Below are 21,007 nucleotides of genomic sequence, written 5' to 3'. Positions count from 1 at the left end.
TTCGACGCACACGCATACAAATACAAACTATCAAACTAACAAAAAGCAACCCTTAGTGGACAAACAACTAAATCACATCTTCACGTACAATAAATAATATAGTATTTTTCAGTTGAGGGTTGCGAAACCAAAGCCAATGTAATCACTTTAGCTTAATAACAATGCAAAGGACACAGAAAATCTAAATTAATCAATCAAAACATGAAGTTAATACACGTACTGAGCTGTCGAAGAGCGGAAAAACACGTGCGAACAAGTAATAATTGCTTTTGGTTTTTCTTCTGATTGGATGAAATGGTGCCGCTAGTTGTTGTTGTTGTTGTAGCATAGTAATGCAAAACCAATTACTGCAAAACCGCTCTATGTATTGTTATGATAAATTATTAGTGTTAGTATAATTAGAACTTCGATGCTGATACCACTTTGTTTTGCTTGTTTTATTTTTTGCATTAGTAAACTGTCCACTTGGATATTTCTTTAACACTTCTGGCTGCCAGGCATGCGCAGTGGATGAATACCAAGATCAAGAGGCCCAGACGTCATGTTTATCCTGTCCATCCGGGACAACAACCTTCGGACAGACAGCATCAAAGTCGCGCAAAAATTGTCAAGGTCATTTGAAAATGAAGCTTTAACTTGTTTTGCTCTGTTAAACAGCACATCTCTTGGTTGTAGGCAATTCTAAATGCAAATAAAAAGTGATCGCACGATTTTAAGACATGAAATCAATTAATTATTGCGTCATATTGCTGCACGACAATAAGGAGTTAGCATGCCTGTCAAGTCTTGAGTTGGGCAATGAAGTATAAGTTTACTCGCCTTGGAAGAATTACATAATCTGTCGCGATTTACTTATATTTACTGATATTTTGGCATTTCCTTTCAGAAATTCCCAGCCCCTCCAGCGCTGAGAAGCAAGGTTTCTCCAAGCCAATTCTATATTCAATCATTGGCGGAATAGGAGCCGGCATATTTATTGGGTTGATTGGTATCACCATCTTTTGTACGAAGAAACACTGTGTGTAAGTTATTTCATTACTAAAAAATGTACCTCACGATAGCGCTAAGTTAAAAAAGAATTTTTGTGGAGAATTTCTTCGATCAGTTAGTGTTGGTTCAAGATGGATCAGCTTCACTTTGAACAGAATGAGCTGAGAACGTTCCTGCGCCCCAAATTAATAAATTGTCTAAACCTGTTTAATTCAATACACCTATGTTTCTACGGTAGCTTTGCACGAGGGAAGGGCTAATTTTCCAACTGCAGTGATGCTTATGATTCCAGTTTGTGGGTCACTCACAAACAATATTATAATATAGATAGGACCCTGCACGCGTTCTGATTGGTCAAAAACCCAGGTTTTATTTAAGCAATAGACCACTCTTTCTATGGGTTTACTGGCGCAATAAACCAGGTGGGATGTTGGGAGACCACGAGAAAAGCTTGTAAATCACGAGCCGTTAGGCGAGTGATTTACAAGCTTTCCGCAGCGTTAAACGATAACTTTCCAAAGTTTTGCGAATGGAATCAAGGTTAGTTACAGAAACGCTGCTTCCGAAATTTATTCAGAATTTATTTACCTATGCTGAAGGCTATGAAGTCCGTGTTTCTCTGTATTTTGCTAAATTAAAACTATGGCGTGAACGCTAAGCTTATGTCCGGAAACCGAATTCATTTATCGTGTTATGCATGTACGCATTGAGTTTAAACTCAAAATGTCTGATAGAAAGAAATCTTTTCTCTGCTTTTTTGACAACCCAAATTGATCAGTCAAGCCCAGCTGACTTCGTCCTCCACAGGCCGGGGAAAGCACCGAAAAAAAAATTTACAACTTCCCTAATTTTAATCTCAAGCGTAACCGGAGTCGGCGTAATATTTTTTCCGTGGGAAAAAAAGGTAAAGCTTTATGTGACGACCAACTTCTGGTCCTTTTTTCCCTTGCAAATTTCCATGTATATGGTGAATGAAAAGATATTCGTGTTATTGATATCTCAGCCATTTAAAAGCAAAACTGTTTTTTACATTTGTTTTTTACATTCGCTGGAATTCCGAGCTGTCTAGTTCCCGCGTAGAGCTACCGTAGATCGGGAACCGTGGTTTACCAGTGCAATAGAACATAGGTTTAGCAACTCTATTGACCAATCAGGGCGTGTGTAGTATCTCAGTTATTTTATAACAGAGTATAAAACATAAAAAAGCGTGTTTTATTGTTTTTCGCCACATTATCTCTATGTCATAAAGCAAATGAAGAAGCCGTGTTGAGGACACTCGATAAATGTAGAAAGCACTCGCCTGCGGCTCGTGTTTTCTACATTTCCCTCGTGTTCTCAAATGCTCGTCCTGTTTTGTCACAGTGTAATACACGGCTTCAGCTTCTTTATTTGTTAAATAAAAATCTTTAAAAATATAATAATAATAATAATAATAATAATAATAATAATAATAATAATAAATCTAAAGCTGAAATAATGACACATAGCATGACCACAGGTAGCCTCTTTAATTTTTTTTTTCGTCTGATAACTTTACTATCCTTCATCTTCATCAATTTACATCTTTACTCTACATGCCCATTATCGTGATTAATTTTATAGCATTTTCTCCCGCATTTTTAACAATTACCCACGAGCGGGTTGGATATGAGCTGGTGGATAACCAACGAGGCGCCTAGTCCCCTGTTGGCTATAACCATCTCATATCCAACAAGCGCGAGTGGAATGATTTTTTAATTAAAAACTCCAATAAAATATAGCAAACTAGACTAGAATGACAATAAAAACGTTACCAACAATTCATTTGTACGCTTACCGTATTTCTGGAGCATGTTATAATGGTTCATAACCCATAATGGCTAAGCCAATGAAAGCTCTTGAATTTCATTATCCCATGATCCAGTTTTTTAAGAATTTTAATTATTTTATTTGTATAGTGCTGGCAAAACAAAGTCACGAAAAGAAAGACGAACTTACCCGTACCCAGTGGATGACGATATGGGACGCAGCAATCCAACATATGTTGGTACTGAAACTACTCAAACGAAGGATCCATTTCCTGTAGAAATGTGTGAATTATAGAAGCGCGGTCTTTGTTTTGACAAGATGATGCACAAGGCGCACCTAATGAGTTCAGAAGACTTAATTTCAACCAGTCAGAGGTGTAGATTGCATAAAAGGGTGTTTTGCACTTTGCCTCTAACATCTTGGCTGATATATATCAGGAAAAGTACGTATACAATTATAGGCGATAACACCAGTTGCATATATGTGTGGAATTATGAAAACCGAGTCAATTTCAACATAACGATCCTGCCTCTTTTATCAAGAAAATATACAGTCCTTTTCAATCAATCAATCACAGGTAGTCTGTCACCACACACCCTACTCACCCACCTTGCTTGTGTGCGGCTGCCTGGCTTCCGATCCCTGAGCCTACACAGCACGGCGGGCAGTTGTCCTGCAAAGAAAATGACCAGTTTTACTGACAAAAATGCTCCTCTCTAGTTGTGTCTCCCCCCCCCCCCCCCCGCCCTCCCTTCCACGCTAACTCTCGCTCGGCCTAGGCCATTGGCCCTTGGTATCAGCTGTTTGCCAGGAACCTGGGCTGTCTGCCCCAACCCTCCTTGACGGAACCCTACCTTGCTTTGCCCCAATTTTTACACGTTTTCTATAAATCCAGGCATTTATACAGGGGAGATTTTAACTAATTGTTTTAGCATTTAGGTTAATGATAGAAAAATAAATTGATCGGTTTACTTTTTGTGAATTTTTATCGATGCTTCTACTAACATAGTGTCCATAGAATTTAATTAAGCGGGATTACAGCAGCTTTTTGAATTGGCTGTTTACAGTAAGGCGAAATTACATGTCCACATACTAGAATCTACCATGTTAAGGTTACTTCCCACCTTCAGAGGCCTAAAAAATCGTTTTTTTCTTTTATTGGACAAAATTTAAGTTCGTCATTTTATCCAGTGTTTCCAAAAGAAAAACATTAAAAATCTCAAAAAGCGGCCGAGTTATTTAGAAAAAACTTATTTTCAAATAAAGTTAATAAACTAGGAAGGTGTCACAATCTTGTCAACGGGCGAGAACCCCGGGGAAATTTTCGCGGCAAACGCTCACTGCTCGAATTTCATGTCATTTGCATATTTTTATTTACATCACGCACTTGACAAAAATTCCCACGTGGAAACTCTACGCTAACTCCTATGGAAAAATCAAAAGCAGAAAAAAGGCCTTGGGTAAAAAACACGAAAAACACCGGCCCAAAAAAGAAAGAAAAAGCTCCACATTGTCAAGGAAAGAAAAGAAAACCTTGCCGAAAGCGACAAAGGCTGTTGGTTTGGCCAAACGCCTTCGACAATCTCGACATCTGCTGAAGATCCGGAACGTTCGAATATCCTTGGAGCAAGTAGCTTAAAAATCAAAGTCAACGTCAGTGCAGGCTGCAAACAAGATTCTTCGTCGGAATCTGGCGGAAGTGATGAAGAAAATGAAACCCACCCAAGGAAACTCATTTCAGCAATAAGGGTATTTTTTAAGCTGTCCGTCGATTCCTTAACGTCTTGTTTTTCAGCGGCACATTTTCCGCCTTAAACCTTTTTGGCGCGGGTTTTGCCTTTGCCTTTGCCTTTAGCGTCTTTGCCTATTATATTACGTCGCCATCCTGAATTGAACTCCACTGAGCAAGATAAAAAAAAAACATGTTGCAATGCGATGCTTTTCCCGGGAAATCTTGATCTGTTGTCATAGACCCTAGGAGGTCCTGTTGTTCCATTGGTTTGCGGTTTCATTAGGCGTGATAATCTCCGGGCGTGGCACGAGTTGTTTACAAACCTTTACAACCTAAAATCTCGCATTTGATTTTTGGAGGAGTACATCCACCTTGAGCGAATTTATAGGGTATGCAGATTTGACGGATTTTCGTGAAATTTCGCCAGATCATTCCAGAGATAATGACAAACCAAAGTGTGTCGGGAAATTTTGATATTTAACACATTTTTCCCGTGGCGTCCATTTGCGCAACACGTCTCGCATGTTTTTAGCTACTCCAACTTTAGAAGTGGATATCTAGACAACCAATTAGAATATCGAAAAAGCCCGACACACTTTTGTTGATTGATGGCTTGTGGATAAGACTGTGCGGCCATTTTGCTCGTACTGAGGAATCCGATACCCGATAAATTCAATAGAAGAAGCCTCGGTCGTTTCACGCCTTACCGCCTCCTGACACTTCCTAAAAGAAAACATTGCTAAAATTGTATTTTTTTCGTAAAGTACATTTATTAAGCTTTCTTATGATATATATTTTGTTGGAGTTTCATTGAAACTGGCGCGCGTACAATTTTTTTCCCGAAGGGCACCCGCGAAGGTGGGAAGTAACCTTAAACCTCCTATAACAACTATATTATCCTTATTGATCAGTTCCTTCAACAAGAACAACAACAACTCTATTTAGGTCACACATTTACTTGTTATCCTGACGAACGTGCATGTCTCGGCTCAATCAAGACGATCGATAAAAAAAAAAAAAAAAAAAAAAAAAAAAGCTAAGAATTCACCTCACCTCTTAAAGAATGATAGCGTCATTAAACAGGACGGAGGATTGAGACTGTCACTTGAATTTAAGCTTCGTTTGATTGTTTGCTTCTTTGTTTGTTTGCTTGCTTGTGTTCTTTAAACCATCTCGATTGTTAGACCCATTTCATGAAACGCTTTTTCTAAACTGACAAGGACTCTTAATATGGGCACTGTTACTTAAGTTACTTGGTATTGTGTATCTTAAAACTCTTAAACCTTGATCTAGTTCATAGATATAAGCCAACAGAACTGAGTTCAATAGGAGTAGGGATTTAAAACTTATGTTCTCCTGCACGTCGTTACTTTGAATACCAATAAAGAAGTTTTATAACGAACCTTGCAGGTATGCCAAAATTGTTCTTCCGCATAATATCCTATATTCTAAAACTATTTATCAATGAGATCGCACGTTTGATAAGTAGGATGCTGGACACTCTTCAGGACGACCTTTCGTCCAAATACTCATTTAAGCGTGTTTATGGTCGAGGTCTATTAATAATGGTAATAGGACTGAGTGGAGTCCAATTCGGTCTGTAATCATACAAGTGCGGAGTTAACAAGATCGGACGAACGTGAATTGGGAGTGCGATTTGTTAATCAGGAGTATGATTACAGACAGAATTGGGCGACTCGGTGTCCTATTACCAATTAATCATAACCATTACACTTTCCCACAAAAGTAAAAGTTTCATTTGAAAAAGAGCATTTAATAGTCATTTTTTTAATTATCATAGTTAAAGTATGAAGAATACCATACAAACTGGCTGTTAAGTTTCTTTCAGAACAGTGACCGGAGACTAAACCTCCACAATACTACAAAGTAAGTCTCTTGAATTGGTCATTATATTGATTGTAATCAACGTTGTGATTAGTGGATTTAGTGGAGAGGACTTGAAATAATTGGCTTATGTAACCGTACCGCCAACTGTCCGATTACAACTTTGCAGATTAATCAGAGCAAAATACAACTGTTTATGCTTCAATCACATTAAAAAAAAAAAAAAAAAAAAAAAAAAATGTAATTGTTATGATTAATATGTAAACAGAACAAGGCCAATATCCAGCCAACTTGAACAAGCAGGCTTGGTCGAGAAAGTATATATGGCAAAATGTTTTCCTTGCGAGATACCGACGGTACAAGGGTCATGGGAAGAAGGACGAATTACTCGAGAGAAATATCTTTTATCCTCAAGGGAACGCCCCCTCTATCTCCTGGGGTGATACTTGATACAAACCAGACTTAAGAACGATTGTGTGACCGTCATGGCTTGACACAAATACCATTGTGCGTGAATGTAAAGTTTGGTGTTAAGGGAAATACCCAGTGGGCAAGATATCCTCATCTTGCTTGCTCGGGTGGCCAATGACATCGCAGGAGTTGGTTTATTTTGTCTGCTAAATAATTTTTGTCCTAATTTATGTATGCCCTAGCAGTGATATATATATATCAAGTCCTCAATCCGTGGTCTAGTGGTTTATATCCAATCTGTGGTCTACAGTCCGTAATCTGTGTTTCATACTAACCGGGATGGGAAGAGGGGGCTGATGCTGTGGGTTGGTAAAATGTGGAAAGTCAAATATAGCTCCTCCTAGAAGACTCGAGCCGATTGAGACTGTTAGAAGTTGTAAGATACTCCTGTAGTTCAAAATAAAAGGGAAGAGAAAGCGAAATATTTTGTACTGTTATGTATCTTGAGTAAAGTTTAATCTGACGACCGCTCTTTTTGGTTTATCTGTGGTCCAGTCGGATTGGTTAACCAGTGGTCGATTGCTTTGAATTTCTATATTTTTTTCATCCATTTTCATATTTATTAGGACCCTCAAACATTACAGAACATAAGATATATATTAAAAATAAACATCAAACTAAGTTAACCTTCCTTTGGTTCAGTGTTCTTTTCTCGCTTGGAATTGAAAATGCTTTCCAGAAATTTCCAGACGTCCGGGATCTACTGGTGGTATCCTAACAGGGTTAATTCCTTTCGCCTCGTTACTTTCTACTAAGCTATATAACAAAACAATTCATTACTGGTCGAGATTCTTGGGAAAAAAAAAAAACACAACAAAAACAAAAACAAAAACAAAACAAACAAACAAACAAACAAACTTGAATCTATATTTTCGACTGTTGTGAGTCATAAATCAAGTATAATCCAAATTGGTAGAGCAAGTTATTTATTATTGTTTCCATAAATGCTACAGTACAGTAAATGTGCTAATACGAAGTAATTACAGGTGGATGATTAATTAGTTCTCTTCTCTTGTGGTCGTCAATAGAGTGTTTTCACAGGACGTCTCGGCAGCCATATAAGTGTCCCAAAACAATGAAACAGTGGCTATTTCCGTGTTCCAAACCAATCCTGCGGGGGATCGAGTTAAACTTTTTTCCTTATCTAAACACTTTCTCTCGATTGTTCCAATATATTTGCGTTGGCTGCTGGCCAGGTAAATGGAAATGCTGTAAAGCTCTTCTAGGAAAATATTATTAAGGCAGTACATAGCGACTCGACCATATTTGGAGCTATTTATTACATATTGTATTAGCATAGTGTAAGCCGTTTTAATGTGGCAATATCCTCAACATTTCAACTTCTACGTCATCTCTAATCTGGGTGCTTTTTTGGGGGGAGCGCGTTCAACTTTATCCCAATTTTGTCGCCATCGCCTTTCAATATGGCGACAAATTTCGAGATCGGGCTTCACCCCTTCCACGTTCGCTTTTTTTTTTTTTGCTTTTTTCTCCCATTTGTTACGCCATCGTTAATTTTAAAGTTACTTACTTAAAGAAGTCTTAAAAAATAAACTTTCCTTCGCTTCATCTAAACGATTTAAGTGCATGAATAATCCAACTGTAAATCTATATCTAGCTCACTTTCCGACGGACACAAACAAACATATTTCGAACATTGTGACTTACTCTGATCTTTCACTCTCTTTTCTCAAGCAAATACGTAATTTCATGGCAAACAGCGTTTCTCAGTTTAGCTGAGTGTACTACTTAATGGTAATATTTAACGTCCGCGATTAAAGAAAGGTCGATCAAAAAAAAAAAAGTTTCTTCAAATAACGCAAGCTGCAAACACGCCCTGGGTTATGGTCTCCTGGCCACACGTTTTGTTATTCAGCTAATCGACTTATCAGTAATTTAAAGGTTATCTACTTAAATTAAAGAAGTCTTAGCAAATGAACTTTCCTTTGATTCATCTAACCGATTTAGATGCACGGATAATCCAACTGTTTATCTCGATCTAAATCGGCTTTTCGACTTACACTGACGAACAAACCTCGAACATTGCGACTCACTCTGATCTTTCACTCTCTATTTTCAAACGAGTACGTAAACGTGTCACGAAAAGGATTTCTCAGTTAAGCTGAGTACAATATTAAACAGTAATATTTAATTTCCGCGGGAAAAAAAGAGGAAGAAGAAGAAGAAGAAGAAGAAGAAGAAGAAGAAGAAGAAGAAGAAGAAGAAGAAGAAGAGCAAAAAATAACGCAAGATTTAAACAGGTTCCGGGTTATGGCCTTCGTCACTACATGCTTCTGTCGATTTATACCTTTGACTCCTGCGACTGATCATGAGCGACAGGGTTTTCGAAAAGAGAATCTAAATCGTTATCATTTGCATAGAGAGCGGGCGATGTTACATTAGCAGTATTGAGTTTGTCACCAGCAACAGCATCACAGTTTATGAAATTGTTCAGCCTCTTCTCAGGCATTTCCGAATATACTGAGTCGTTAACGCCGCAGCTCTCTGTGTTCATCTGCTGCAAGGCTTCTCTCTTTTCCATTGCAACATGATATTTTTCGAGACTAGGGTTGCTTTGACCAACCTTGTTCTTTGCAACGCAGCAAAACCGGCGGTACCTATAATGTAGAAGGGGAAAAAAAATCAGCGATGTGTGTAGATTCAAAGTTAACAAAAGGTGGTAATGGTGTGGTATGGGTTTTTCTCTTCTTCCCATGAATTTGCTCGATCTCAAAAGCAGTCACATATGTTTTAACGTCTATCGTCCTGTAGGCATTCGAAATGATTTGCCGTGCTCTAGCTAGTAAGCGAGCTCTGGTCAAGAGTGTGATAGCGGATCTCCGGCCGCCCGAAGGGCCGCCAAGTCGAGCCCCACACCCATATAGGAAAGAAAAGAAAACCCACGAATTGATTTTCTCGTGGTTATCATGGCTAGTGGTATTGCTCGTGGGCGCGTACGAACGACGACGACGACGACGACGACGATCGGTGTCGCGCAAGATGGCGGACATACTCTAGCTAAAAGGTTAACAGAGACATGCAGTCTTGATTTATAGCCTCCTTCTTTGATATTGGACATCCATGTTGTGGTCAATAGCCACCTTTTAAAACAAGGTATCTGTTGACCAGTATCACGTGACCATATCGCGGGCTCAAGTTTGAGCTCGTCGAGGTAACGTGTTATTTTTAAGTTCACAGTTGACCATAAGCTGTTTTTTTTTAAATTATTATTATCATTGGATTGCGGGCTCATGTTAGGTTAACTTGTTGTAAACGGTACCTGTTGTTCGGAAGCCGGTTAATGCTAACCCAGCATTAAAACTTAACAGAAGTATAAATATTTATTGTATCCAAATGTTTTGTTCCGTGTATTTTGAGATTATTCAAACTCAAAACAGAAGGCCAAACAATATACAGAAAGCCTCACTGCAAAGTTACAAAACTAAAATCAAAATTCTCGCTTAACCTGGGTTATCTTAACCGGGCTTTGAACAACCTAGCCCAGGAGCTCCGCTTTTAGACTTGGCTAAGTCTATATATTGAATTTCTGAAGGGATTTTGAAGGTGACGACAGAGGGAATTGTTCGTTTACAGACAGAATGACACATGACGATCGATGAAAATCCTACCTTTGATTAATTTACTCAGAATTAGATTAATTGTCATAAAGGTTCATTTACATACCTGCAGTAGGCAGCTGTAGCTACTATGCCTATCATTGCAATCACTGCGATAAACGATACTGTTATGTAGACAGCGGTATTCTTTCCCTCTCTCGGGACTTTGTTGGACAAAACGCCTGCTGGCGAAATAAAGAAAACAATTCCTCGTACCTTTGACATTATTCGTAATTTTAACGAACCTGTAAATTACTTCTTATTGTTCAACTTTATTTTTCGTAGTTCATGATTATCGTTCTCGGTTTTTTGACCTTCCCTTTGGATTATAATAATCTAGCTATTTGGCGTTTCTTAATTTCCTGTACATTACGAAGACGACTTAAAACATCGCAACAGCTCCTTTCAAAAATTAAGCTACAGATCTTTGGACGCATGGAGAAAAATGGTTTTAATCTTCCACGACGTTAGGCCCTTTTTTATTTCGTTCGCCTTGCGTTCAACGCACGGTTTTGAGGACCTTTCAAAGGAAATTATTTATCTGCCCTATATAGTTTCGATATGTACATGTACTAACCCTTGACACATTCCTCACTGGACGCGCCTCCCAAGTTATCGGTCGACTTTCCTTCATCGCATTCTATACAACTGGCCTGGCCTTCCTTGTCTTGGTAACTGCCTTTACCACACAATACACATTTTGAACTGGTTTTATCATATGATGTTTCAACGGGACAAGCCACTGAATTGAAGAGAGACAGGTTACGTGTTAAAATACGCAGAGAGAAGTCCAAAAGTACCGCCTTTCTCCCTCGTTGACGCCCTCACGGACCCCTCACTGACGTCCTCACAGAGGCCCTCACTGATGTCCGCCCTGACAGCCAGCTTCGGAATATTTTCCCGGTGGGGCACGTACAAAAATGTGCGCCATATAATATCCTTGCATACGGCGGTTGCGCCCGCAGTACGAGCGGCAATCAAACCTGAGCTGTCCTACCGAAACGGTCATCGAAACGACACGATAATGGCCTTTTCCTTCGAAACAAGCTATAGCAAAAATAAAAACAATGCTAAAGTTGCTTTGGCTTCTTCTTATAGTTAACTTGACAATTCCGGGTTTAATTTGACGAGGAACCGCACATTTTGTATAAAATAACAGAGCTGTTATTCTACCTGGCGACAATCAAAGAATTACGAGCGAGTTGCCATGCCGGACGCCGGCAACACATTTTTGGCACCAAATTAGAAGCTTGGTGACACAAAATGTTTCATATTTTTCACTTTACAATCTAATAAGGTTTTTGGAATTGTAAATCCCTTTCCGTGACTATATAATGCCATACCCAGTGAGAAAATTTGCCTGATTTCAATGCCCTTCCTGTTAACTTACAATGACGTCAGGACAGTAAACTTTTCCCGCCTGCTGACTCCTGATTGGTCAATTCAAATTTCAGGCGCGCCAGCCGTATGCAAGGATATCATTATACCGACAAACTGAACGTTGAACAAAATTATGATGACAAGCGGTCGATATTTTTTTAATATTGACCGCAAAGATGGACGCTCCTAAAATAGTTTTGCTGGTTTGCTGTTTGAAACTCTGAACTAAGGGAAGTGTTTGTCGTGTGTAGCCACCATTATGGCTTGACGTCTAGGAGAACGCTTAGCCGTGTCGGATCTTTGATCATGAATCTGGGACTGCAAATCTAAGTAAATTGAGCTTTTATGATTCTTATATTTTCAATAAAATCTGTTCTTCTCTCACTAAGGAAGGTAATCAGTCGCAAGATGGTCCAACCGTATCCGGAGTAAAAATTTAAAAATAAACAATACTTACCACATCCCTTTCGATCAGCGCTCGTAACAGAGCCAGCTGCACAAGTGACATTGGAGAAGAGATGTTGCAATGACGATCTATCAGCAGTACTGTTCGTTCCATTCAGACTTATCTGAAACTGCCCTGTAGCGACGGCGTACTGCACCTGAAACAATACTGCTTCGCTCCTCTCTTCAACATCATCTCCTGGCGAAGACGAATTTACGACCAGCGAGAAGAGAACTTCCATCGCCGGATCTATCGCTCTTCTCTTCTTTGTATTGGCTAACGAATCACATCCGGGAGTTGCTACGTCCTTTAGTTTGCATGCATGGCATCCTTGCACTGCTAAAAGCATGTCTCTGATTACCTTCTCGACTGCAGCGTACAGCTTTGCGAGACTTCGGAGGATGTTACATTGCAAACCGGGAAATTTAATTGAGAAGTGAAGTTCTATCTGTTTGGGGGCAGCCTTGCCTGTACGAGAATGAAAAGAAGAGTAATATAAGGATTCAAAACTCCGAAGAGTAAATTGCTTAGGGAACTGATTGCATTCTATTAGTTAGGTCTAAAAGAAAATGAGACACTTGCAATGTGATGCCTAAGCTTGTCAAACTAAACAATTTAACGTTGTGGTCAAAGTTTCTGACCTCAAGACCATTACGAAATATCATGTTCTCGCTGCTAATATGATAAGAAACTGAACATATTTCTTCAATCAATAAACCATTCACTCGATAAGAAAGCCATCCTTAATCCGGCAAAATGAGTTGATTCACAGAAAAATTATTATAAGGTTAGAATGTCATGTCCGGAGCGAGCTTTGCCCGTTTTGAAACTTTCTCGAGGATTCAAAGGCTTAATTGTACGACTCACTATTTTTAGGCAATATTCTCTAGGTCTCAATGTCAAAAACAACAGCGTGTAAGAAGTCAGGAAATGTAGCCTACCGGTTGGGCATAGAATAGTAATCCGAGGATGGTTTTGAAATACTGGTAAAAGGAAATTAGCGCTAGAGAGGCGTATTGTTTGGTTTTAAATTATCACGCGCAAAGCTTCCGTATCAGTAAAGAAAATAGCAATAGTAGAAGGAGTCCAAGTGTACGAGATAGCCAGCCTTTTGTACTTAACTGTGACACGCGCCTATTTTTCATTGGACAGGAGACTTCCATGGTTGCCAGATTAGAGCACAACCCGCAAACGGATAAGACATGGGAGATGCCTTGCGATAAAATAACATTATGCATTCGGTTATTGGCATAATATCTTTTTTTATTTCGGGCGGAAACTGGACACCTTTTGAGCGGGGAAGGAATGTATCCCTTTACACTTTAGCAGATCATACGTACTTGAACATTTTGGCAATACTGGCTTCTCCACGCCATTCCATTTCCAGTTTGTATCAGGACCACAGCCATATATAGTCACTGCCTTCGCACTGAACGAATAACCTTCATCGCAGGACATGATACACAGCAGTTTACCGGAAACCTTTCGACAATATATCGTCCCATTTCTAGGCTTATTCAGTACTGGACACTCTGCAGAAAAGGTGACAAAACACTATCAGCTTTCTTCGTGTATAGTATGATACAGATCATTCAAAGTGAACATATTTTCAGTTTCTAAGCTTCAAATATCAACCCATTTTGATACCAAGGTATTACAGCGGCTGTTTTGGCTTACATAACGTCTCAAGTCTTAAAAGGGACCGTAGGCATTTTTCATATCTCGGTTTATAATGCCACTTTAATTTTCTTTTCGTTCAAATTTTATCATTATAGATTGTATGGGTCATTAAGAGTAGCCAACGCCCGTCCCATGCTAGGATGATAGTCCATAAGAGTTGACAAAAAGTTATCATAGCCTTTGATATTAGCTAAGAATAGTCAAGCGAGAGTTTGAGATCGTGACATCTCCTGTGGTTGGTCCAAAAGTCTAAAACGTAAAAGACAGAAAAGCAGGTGAACGCAAAAGACACTGAAGCTGCTAAAACACCCTCACTTCTGAAAAAGAATGGCCAGGCCAAAGCCAGTGTTGGTAATGGCGAACAAATTCTTAAAAAGCACACGGGGAGTGAAGTATGGTACGGAAAACGTACTCTGGTCACCGATAGAGAGTACCGATTTCAGTGTTGCTATTTTCTTAACATAACGTATTCGTGGTATTCCTCTAAGTAGTGTTAAACTGAGCGATTCAAGACTTATAGCTTTATGACCCTTTAACCTTTTCCGTTGATGATCTTCTTCTCACAGTTGGTTCCCCAATAACCTTTGTTGCACTGGCAGTCATATCGGTTGATACTATCTACACACGTGCCATTAATACAGGGATTTGAACTGCACTCGTCGATATTGATGTCACAGTGAGGACCTGAGAATCCGGCTTGGCATTTACAGTGGTAAAGTCCCTGGCGAGACTCGCAGTGAAGGAAGTGCGAGCAGTTAGTTGTACACATGTCCAAAGCTGCAAATAAAACAGTGAAAAAATATATATATATCCCACTATTGCAATAATGAAGTTTCGTACCATATTTTAAAAGCAGTCAGGCACTGCAAAATACTTCCTGGTCAGATGGGCAGTTTTCTTTGAATGAAAAGCTAGAGTCAGGTTTCTTATTAGAGTTCAAATAGTGCTGCTAAATAGTCGTCATTATAATAGTCTCGTACTCGGATCTCATCTTCAGGCTGAAAGTTGATATAAAGCGTTTTCACGTGACGTCATCAAATTCTTAAACCCATAAATAAAGAGCCACCAAAGTTTTTATCTTCACCAGGCCTAAGAAGTAGTAATTTTATATCTGTTTACAACTTTCCAGCTCAATAGTGTCCTTCGCCTGGATACCAGCCCATTTTGAATTTCAGAGTTATGGCGGTACGTGACATAAAGCTACGATCGCGTTTATCGAAAAATATGTATTTATCTCGTGATTTTTAGCCATTTAAGACGTTAAAGTATTCGGAAAAGTGCTTATTTAAATGTCTGCTTGTTCAGTGCAGTTAATCAGCGTCCTACAAGGTAAGTTCCAGATGTTAACACTATTTTCCGGCCGCCATACTGGTGTACCACAGAGGAACACCGACATGGCGGCTCCATACAACTGAGCGCTGTAAATTTACGCGGAACATTTCGACGAATATTTCAACTTTGGGACAACGCACACACCTTAAACTTGGCGAACTCTGCTCTTTATTTATCTCCTATAATATCACACTTTCTTGACCCCATGAAAACGTTATATTGTCTTGTAGAACATAACAAAGAACACTATCACGGAAAAGCTGGTCTGCTAGCAAGCAAAACAAACTGTGGCACAATTAAGGTTCTATGGGGTGGCTATACTACCGTAATTAGCTTTCTTTTTTCCGTAAGTTTGGAATTGCTTTAATTCGGATGAGCTTGCGTAAACTACATGATTTATAACAGATGCCAAGTGGCATTACAATTTACTATAATAACAAATACCTTTGCATTGCGTCATGAACCTCTTTTCTACTTGTCCTTTGATTCCTGGTAGAAAGCTGCTCCATGCTCGCACACTTCCTGCAATGGGCCACGTGCAGTTATGCGCCGCGTTCCACATGTGGTCAGAAGTTGCTGGCACATCCCAAAGGCTCACTTGATGTAACGTGCCACCAAAGGCTGTCGAAATGGATGTCGTCTGCTCTCCCGCGAGATAACGTTGCCCAAGTACAATCCACCCACCTCCAGTGATAATTTCTCCGATTTTGACTTTTCTCGCGTTTTTCACTTCATCTCTGTCGATGTACACCGAAACACTTCCGGTGGTTCCGTTCCACACGACCCCCAAGTAATGCCAGTGGTCGTCTGCTAACTTGTAATCGGCTGTAACTACTTCATCTTTAATCTCCAGATGAACTTGAGACTCAGTAAAGGATAGTACAATGACGTCATCTGATTGTGGTTGCCCAGCAACGCTATAGCTAAACAGTGTGCCTGATTTGTATCTGGAATCTGCTCGCACAAACATAGCGATGGTGAAATATCTCATGTTTGGAATACTTTTACCGTCTGAGAGTAAAACCATGTCGTCTGCGGTCTTATGTTTAAAAATAAGATCGAAGTTGCTGCCAAGAACTGCAAAGAAAGAGTTCATAATGTTTACAAAACAATTAAGTCTTCCTGTTTAACTAGAAACATGGAAACTATGTGAAAATTAGTTTATCGGTCTTTTAGCGTCTTAGATACAGTGCTAAATGAAGCCACAAATGCACAAACTCTACCTTGTGGACGCTTAGGTTTTTTTTTTTTTTTTTTTTTTTTTCCCGGTACAAGCATGATATGCGCGATATTTCTAAAATAATTGAATCCCCAGGTTTTGTAAACGAAGCATTTATATTAAAAAACACTTTGCTACTTACAGATATCGCAAGAATCTCCAGCGAAGGAAGGGTAACACTCACAGCTGTAACCATTCTCCAGATCCTGACAATACGAGTTTGGCATGCAAGGACCCGAGACACAGTCATCAATATTCTGTTCACACGTGGCACCAGTAAAGCCAGTTTTGCATGAACAAGTGAAGCTCCCAGTTGAGTTGTCAGAATTGCACGTACCTCCATTTTGACAAGGTGTTGAAAGGCAGAAGTCTGTAATGTTTTCGCAGTTTTCGCCAATAAACTGATCTGGACAGAGGCATTTGTATCCGGGTGTCTGATCAACGCAGGTTCCGTTGTTAGTGCAGGGGTTTGATGCACATTCGTCGATCTCTGTTTGGCAGTACGTTCCATTGTAGCCTTGTGAGCACCGACAAGAGTAGCCCAGAGTACGGTCGACGCAAGTAGCGTTGTTCTGGCAGCTATTATTGACACAGTCGTCAATATTGTTGTCGCATAACCTGCCTGTATAACCATCAGCACAAGAGCAAGTAAAGTTATTGACGGCATCATGGCAAGTTGCGTTGTTGAAACAAGGCATTTCCAAACACTCATCTATTTCAAGCTCGCAGTATTTCCCATAGTATCCACTTCTACAGTTGCAGTGGAACTCTGTACGAGTGTTGACACAGACGCCATTGTGGCTGCAGTTGGCTGTTTTGCAGTAGTTAATACGGCTTTCACAGTTATAGCCACTGAAACCTTTCACGCAAAAACAAGTGTAATGTAACACCAGATCTGAGCATGTGCCATTATTTACACAAGGATTGGATTTGCAGTCGTCAATATTTTCTTCGCACTGCAAACCTGTAAATCCATCTGGGCAGATACAAACGAAGCCGTTAATCTGCGGATTAGACATAATGATGATAAGAAATGATAATAGAGATAAGTCGTCTTGATTGTAGGACTACGAAAGAAAGAGTCCCTTACTGGGTTCGAGCTCATACAAGCCCAGATACCGATCGGGCATTCTAACGGTTGAGTTTGCGAAAAAGGAATACGTCGCAAACAGTTTTTTTGACATCTTGCGTATTTCTGCACAGGTATATGTTTACGAAACAGGACGACAATTCTATAATTCCAGAACACGTTCAACAATTCTGTAAGCATTTTGAAGAAACCATTTGTACTGTGTTCAAAATAACGTCTAAAAGCTTCAAGCCAAACCATTAAAAATCATTACTTAATGGTTTATGTGACTTGAAAATAAGGGTAACATGCGGTATATCTACACAGGTACATTACCTGATCATGGCATGTCCCGCCGAAGTAACAAGGCGAAGACGCGCACTCATCAATTTCCACTGAGCAGTCATCACCTAGAAAACCTGGCGGACATTCGCAGGTGTAGCTGTTTATTTCGTCCCTGCACGAGGATCCATTATCGCAGGAATTTATCACGCAGTCGTCGATGTCAACTTCACAGTGAGGTCCGCTGAATCCATCAACACAGGAACAAGTGTAATTATCGATTCTGTCGATACATGTAGCATTATTTAGGCAAGGAGAGCCGGTGCATTCATCAATGTCAATGCTGCAGTTTTTTCCTGTGTATCCCTTCTTGCAAATACATCGATAGTCATTTATAAGATCAACACAAGGGCCATCGTTCACACATGGATTCTGTGCACAGTCGTCTATGTTTATTTCGCAGCTGATACCAGCAAACCCGTCGACACAAGAGCACTTATACTCGTCTACGCCGTCAATGCAAATGCCGCTGTTTAAACAAGTGGCATTTTTACAGTCGTCAATATTGATCTGACACTTATCTCCTTCAAAACCATCTGGACACTGACAAGTGAAGGAAGTGGTGCCATCAAAGCATGTTCCATTGTTCAAGCAAGGCGTCAAGGCGCAGAAGTCGATGTCTACATTGCAGATTTTACCTCCGAAACCTAACGGGCACACACATATAAAATTGTTTACCCCGTCATGACACGACCCGTTGTTTGAGCAAGGATTCGATGCACACTCATCGATGTTGTTTTCGCAGTGCAATCCATCAAATCCATCGCGACAGTCACAGCGATAGCCATTATTCATATCCACGCAGGTGGCTTGATTTTGGCAGGGGTTAGAGATACATTCATCGATATTGAACTCACAGGCTAACCCGGAGAATCCTTTCTCGCAGATACAATGAAACCCATTGACTTGATCCAAACATGTAGCATTGTTTTTGCAGTTTGCGTCAGTGCATTCGTCGATATTGTGCTCGCAATTGCTGCCATTAAAACATACCGGACAAATACACTGGTAACTGTCAATTCCATCATGGCAGTTGGCCCCGTTTTGACAAGGGTCACTTGCACAGTCGTCGACATTCTCTTCGCAGTCGTTGCCTTGGTAACCCGCTGAACAGACGCACTCGTAGCTGTTTATTTTATCTCTGCAAGTAGCTCCATTGTGACATGGAAGTAAAAGACATTCATCAATTTCCGTGTCACACAGCCTTCCCGTGTAGCCAGGCTCACACTGGCACTGGTAATCACCGGGGATATTTCTACACGAGGCATTGTTAGAACACGGCCACGAAACGCACTCATCTATATCCTCTTCGCAGCTAAGGCCTCGGTAACCGTATGCGCACGAGCAGGTGTAGTCGTTGACCAGGTCTTGACATTTGCCATTGTTGAAACATGGTTGATCCTGACAGTCATCAATATCAGTATCACACTGCTTCCCAGTGTAACCAGGTTGGCAGGAACACAGGAAATCGCCAATGAGGTCAATACAAGTGGAGTTGTTGATGCAAGGGCTGGAATCACACTCGTCGATTTCTACAACAAATATCATCCATAAATAAATAAAAAAAACACAACAACAACAACAACAACAAAGAGACACGACCACGGTCTAAATGAAGTAGGTGAACTGTACTTTACGGGGCGCGTGTTTAACATGAGGTTCGTTGCCAATCCTAGCCGCCCTTGCTCCTTTTATTTTAGTTTTAATCCTGTGTAGCTCTGTGTAATTGAAATGATTTGTATGTCGTAAAGTTCACATAAACAGTCTATCCTCAAGGATTTTTGAAAGTTTTTGTTTTCTAGTGAGAAATTTAGGCAAGGCAGAAGGATAGTGCACAATGTTTCAGTAGCACCACTTACCTATGCAATCTTGTGAGTTATTTGATCCTGTCTTAAGTGTTATAGTTGTTCCTGGACATGAAAAACACCCAGTACTCTCATTTAGTGGCTGAAAAGAGCGTCGATCGCACAAAATACATGGAACCAGTCCAGTTGGGGAAAACGATCCAGCAGGGCACGGAACTGTGGAAAGCAATTGACCAAAAGAACAGAAATCTCCATATAAATAGGGAATGGCATTATGTCAAACCGTAATTTAAATCGATGAGTTGTAACATCGATTCCGAAACTGAAACTCTATCTACGAAAACTGCAAGCCCTGCTAACAAAGTACCCTAGATTAAAGCGAGTGGCTGTAGGCAAGCTAGCACCTAATTCACAAGCGTGATCGGTCCTCAATTAACTTTGGTATCTACACCATGCAGTTACTACGTATGTCGCTGGTCCATCGCAGTCCACTTCCCCTCCCTCCCAAGACGTTTTGTTGTCAGGTTGCTCAAACAATTTGCTATTTGCCAACAGATAAAGGAAGATTGCCTCGATGTCGCGCAAGGGAACACAAGCCAACGTTCGCAGGGTTAGAAAAATAACCAATCCGTCTTTAATAAAAACCTCGCGTCCTTGGGGGGCTAGTTACAATTCGAAACACCTGATGTAGCACGTACATGGTATGCCTATAAAATACACACCTGCACATTGCATAGAGCTGTTGGATCCCTCACCAGGAGTTGTCAAGGTAGGACTACATTCTAAGCACGATCTTTGACCTTCCACTGTCTGATAGTACCCCTTTGTACAAAGAAAACAAGGCTCCATTCCGGTGGGCGAATACGAACCAGGTTTGCAGAGAGCTTCCATGAAAACAAATGATCAAGAGAGGTTTCATTCTAAAGGTGATGTATTTCATTCCACCATGATACATATTGAATAGTATCACAAGGGCTTACACTGACCACTACCACCTGTCGCGAAATGTTCGGAATACACTGCCGCCCCCCCCCCCCCCCCTCCCTCCTCCCACTTATTTAAAATGCCTTTTCCTTTAAAGGTGCCATAATTTTTTTAAAAAAGGAACTCTTTCACTGGGATTCGGACTCCCCTCCGTCTTTGAAACATGCTGCTTATAGAATTTTGCTTAATTAAAGATTTGTTGAAAATACTGATATGGAGAAGAGGAAACGCAAGGTGCGATTTTTTAAAATTATCATCTTAACGAAGTGTGTCTAGTTTTGATTTGGCAATTTGTTGTAGAATAACTA

At 40.1% G+C, this 21,007-nt stretch overlaps 1 protein-coding gene and 1 pseudogene across 2 annotated transcripts in view; one reads left to right on the top strand and one right to left on the bottom strand.

Moving 5' to 3' along the window:
• LOC110069761 (uncharacterized) overlaps positions 1–6,594 on the top strand; it is a 31,470-nt gene extending 24,876 nt beyond the window's left edge. Inside the window, exons 26-28 of the mRNA XM_089280648.1 lie at positions 454–612; positions 887–1,022; positions 2,928–6,594. Of these exons, the coding sequence (XP_089136774.1) occupies positions 454–612; positions 887–1,022; positions 2,928–3,072 (440 nt within the window). The 3' untranslated portion in view covers positions 3,073–6,594. The remainder of the gene's footprint in view (positions 1–453; positions 613–886; positions 1,023–2,927) is intronic.
• A 1,141-nt stretch (positions 6,595–7,735) lies between these two features.
• The window catches only part of LOC110039706 (uncharacterized), a 55,015-nt pseudogene continuing 41,743 nt past the window's right edge, over positions 7,736–21,007 (bottom strand). Inside the window, exons 25-35 of the transcript XR_016204438.1 lie at positions 20,438–20,599; positions 19,770–19,931; positions 17,905–19,442; positions 16,642–17,503; positions 15,725–16,357; positions 14,486–14,725; positions 13,609–13,800; positions 12,281–12,736; positions 11,021–11,185; positions 10,511–10,628; positions 7,736–9,444 (exon numbers count right to left, since the gene is read on the bottom strand). The product of XR_016204438.1 is annotated as an uncharacterized LOC110039706 (transcript). The remainder of the gene's footprint in view (positions 9,445–10,510; positions 10,629–11,020; positions 11,186–12,280; positions 12,737–13,608; positions 13,801–14,485; positions 14,726–15,724; positions 16,358–16,641; positions 17,504–17,904; positions 19,443–19,769; positions 19,932–20,437; positions 20,600–21,007) is intronic.

The sequence above is a fragment of the Orbicella faveolata genome, unplaced genomic scaffold (genome assembly GCF_042242905.1).
Source record: "Orbicella faveolata isolate gen_17 unplaced genomic scaffold, um_ofav_v1 contig_48, whole genome shotgun sequence".
Lineage (NCBI taxonomy): Eukaryota > Metazoa > Cnidaria > Anthozoa > Scleractinia > Merulinidae > Orbicella > Orbicella faveolata.
The sequence above is the reverse complement of the archived record's forward strand: the minus strand, read 5'-3'. Positions and strand labels throughout refer to the sequence as shown.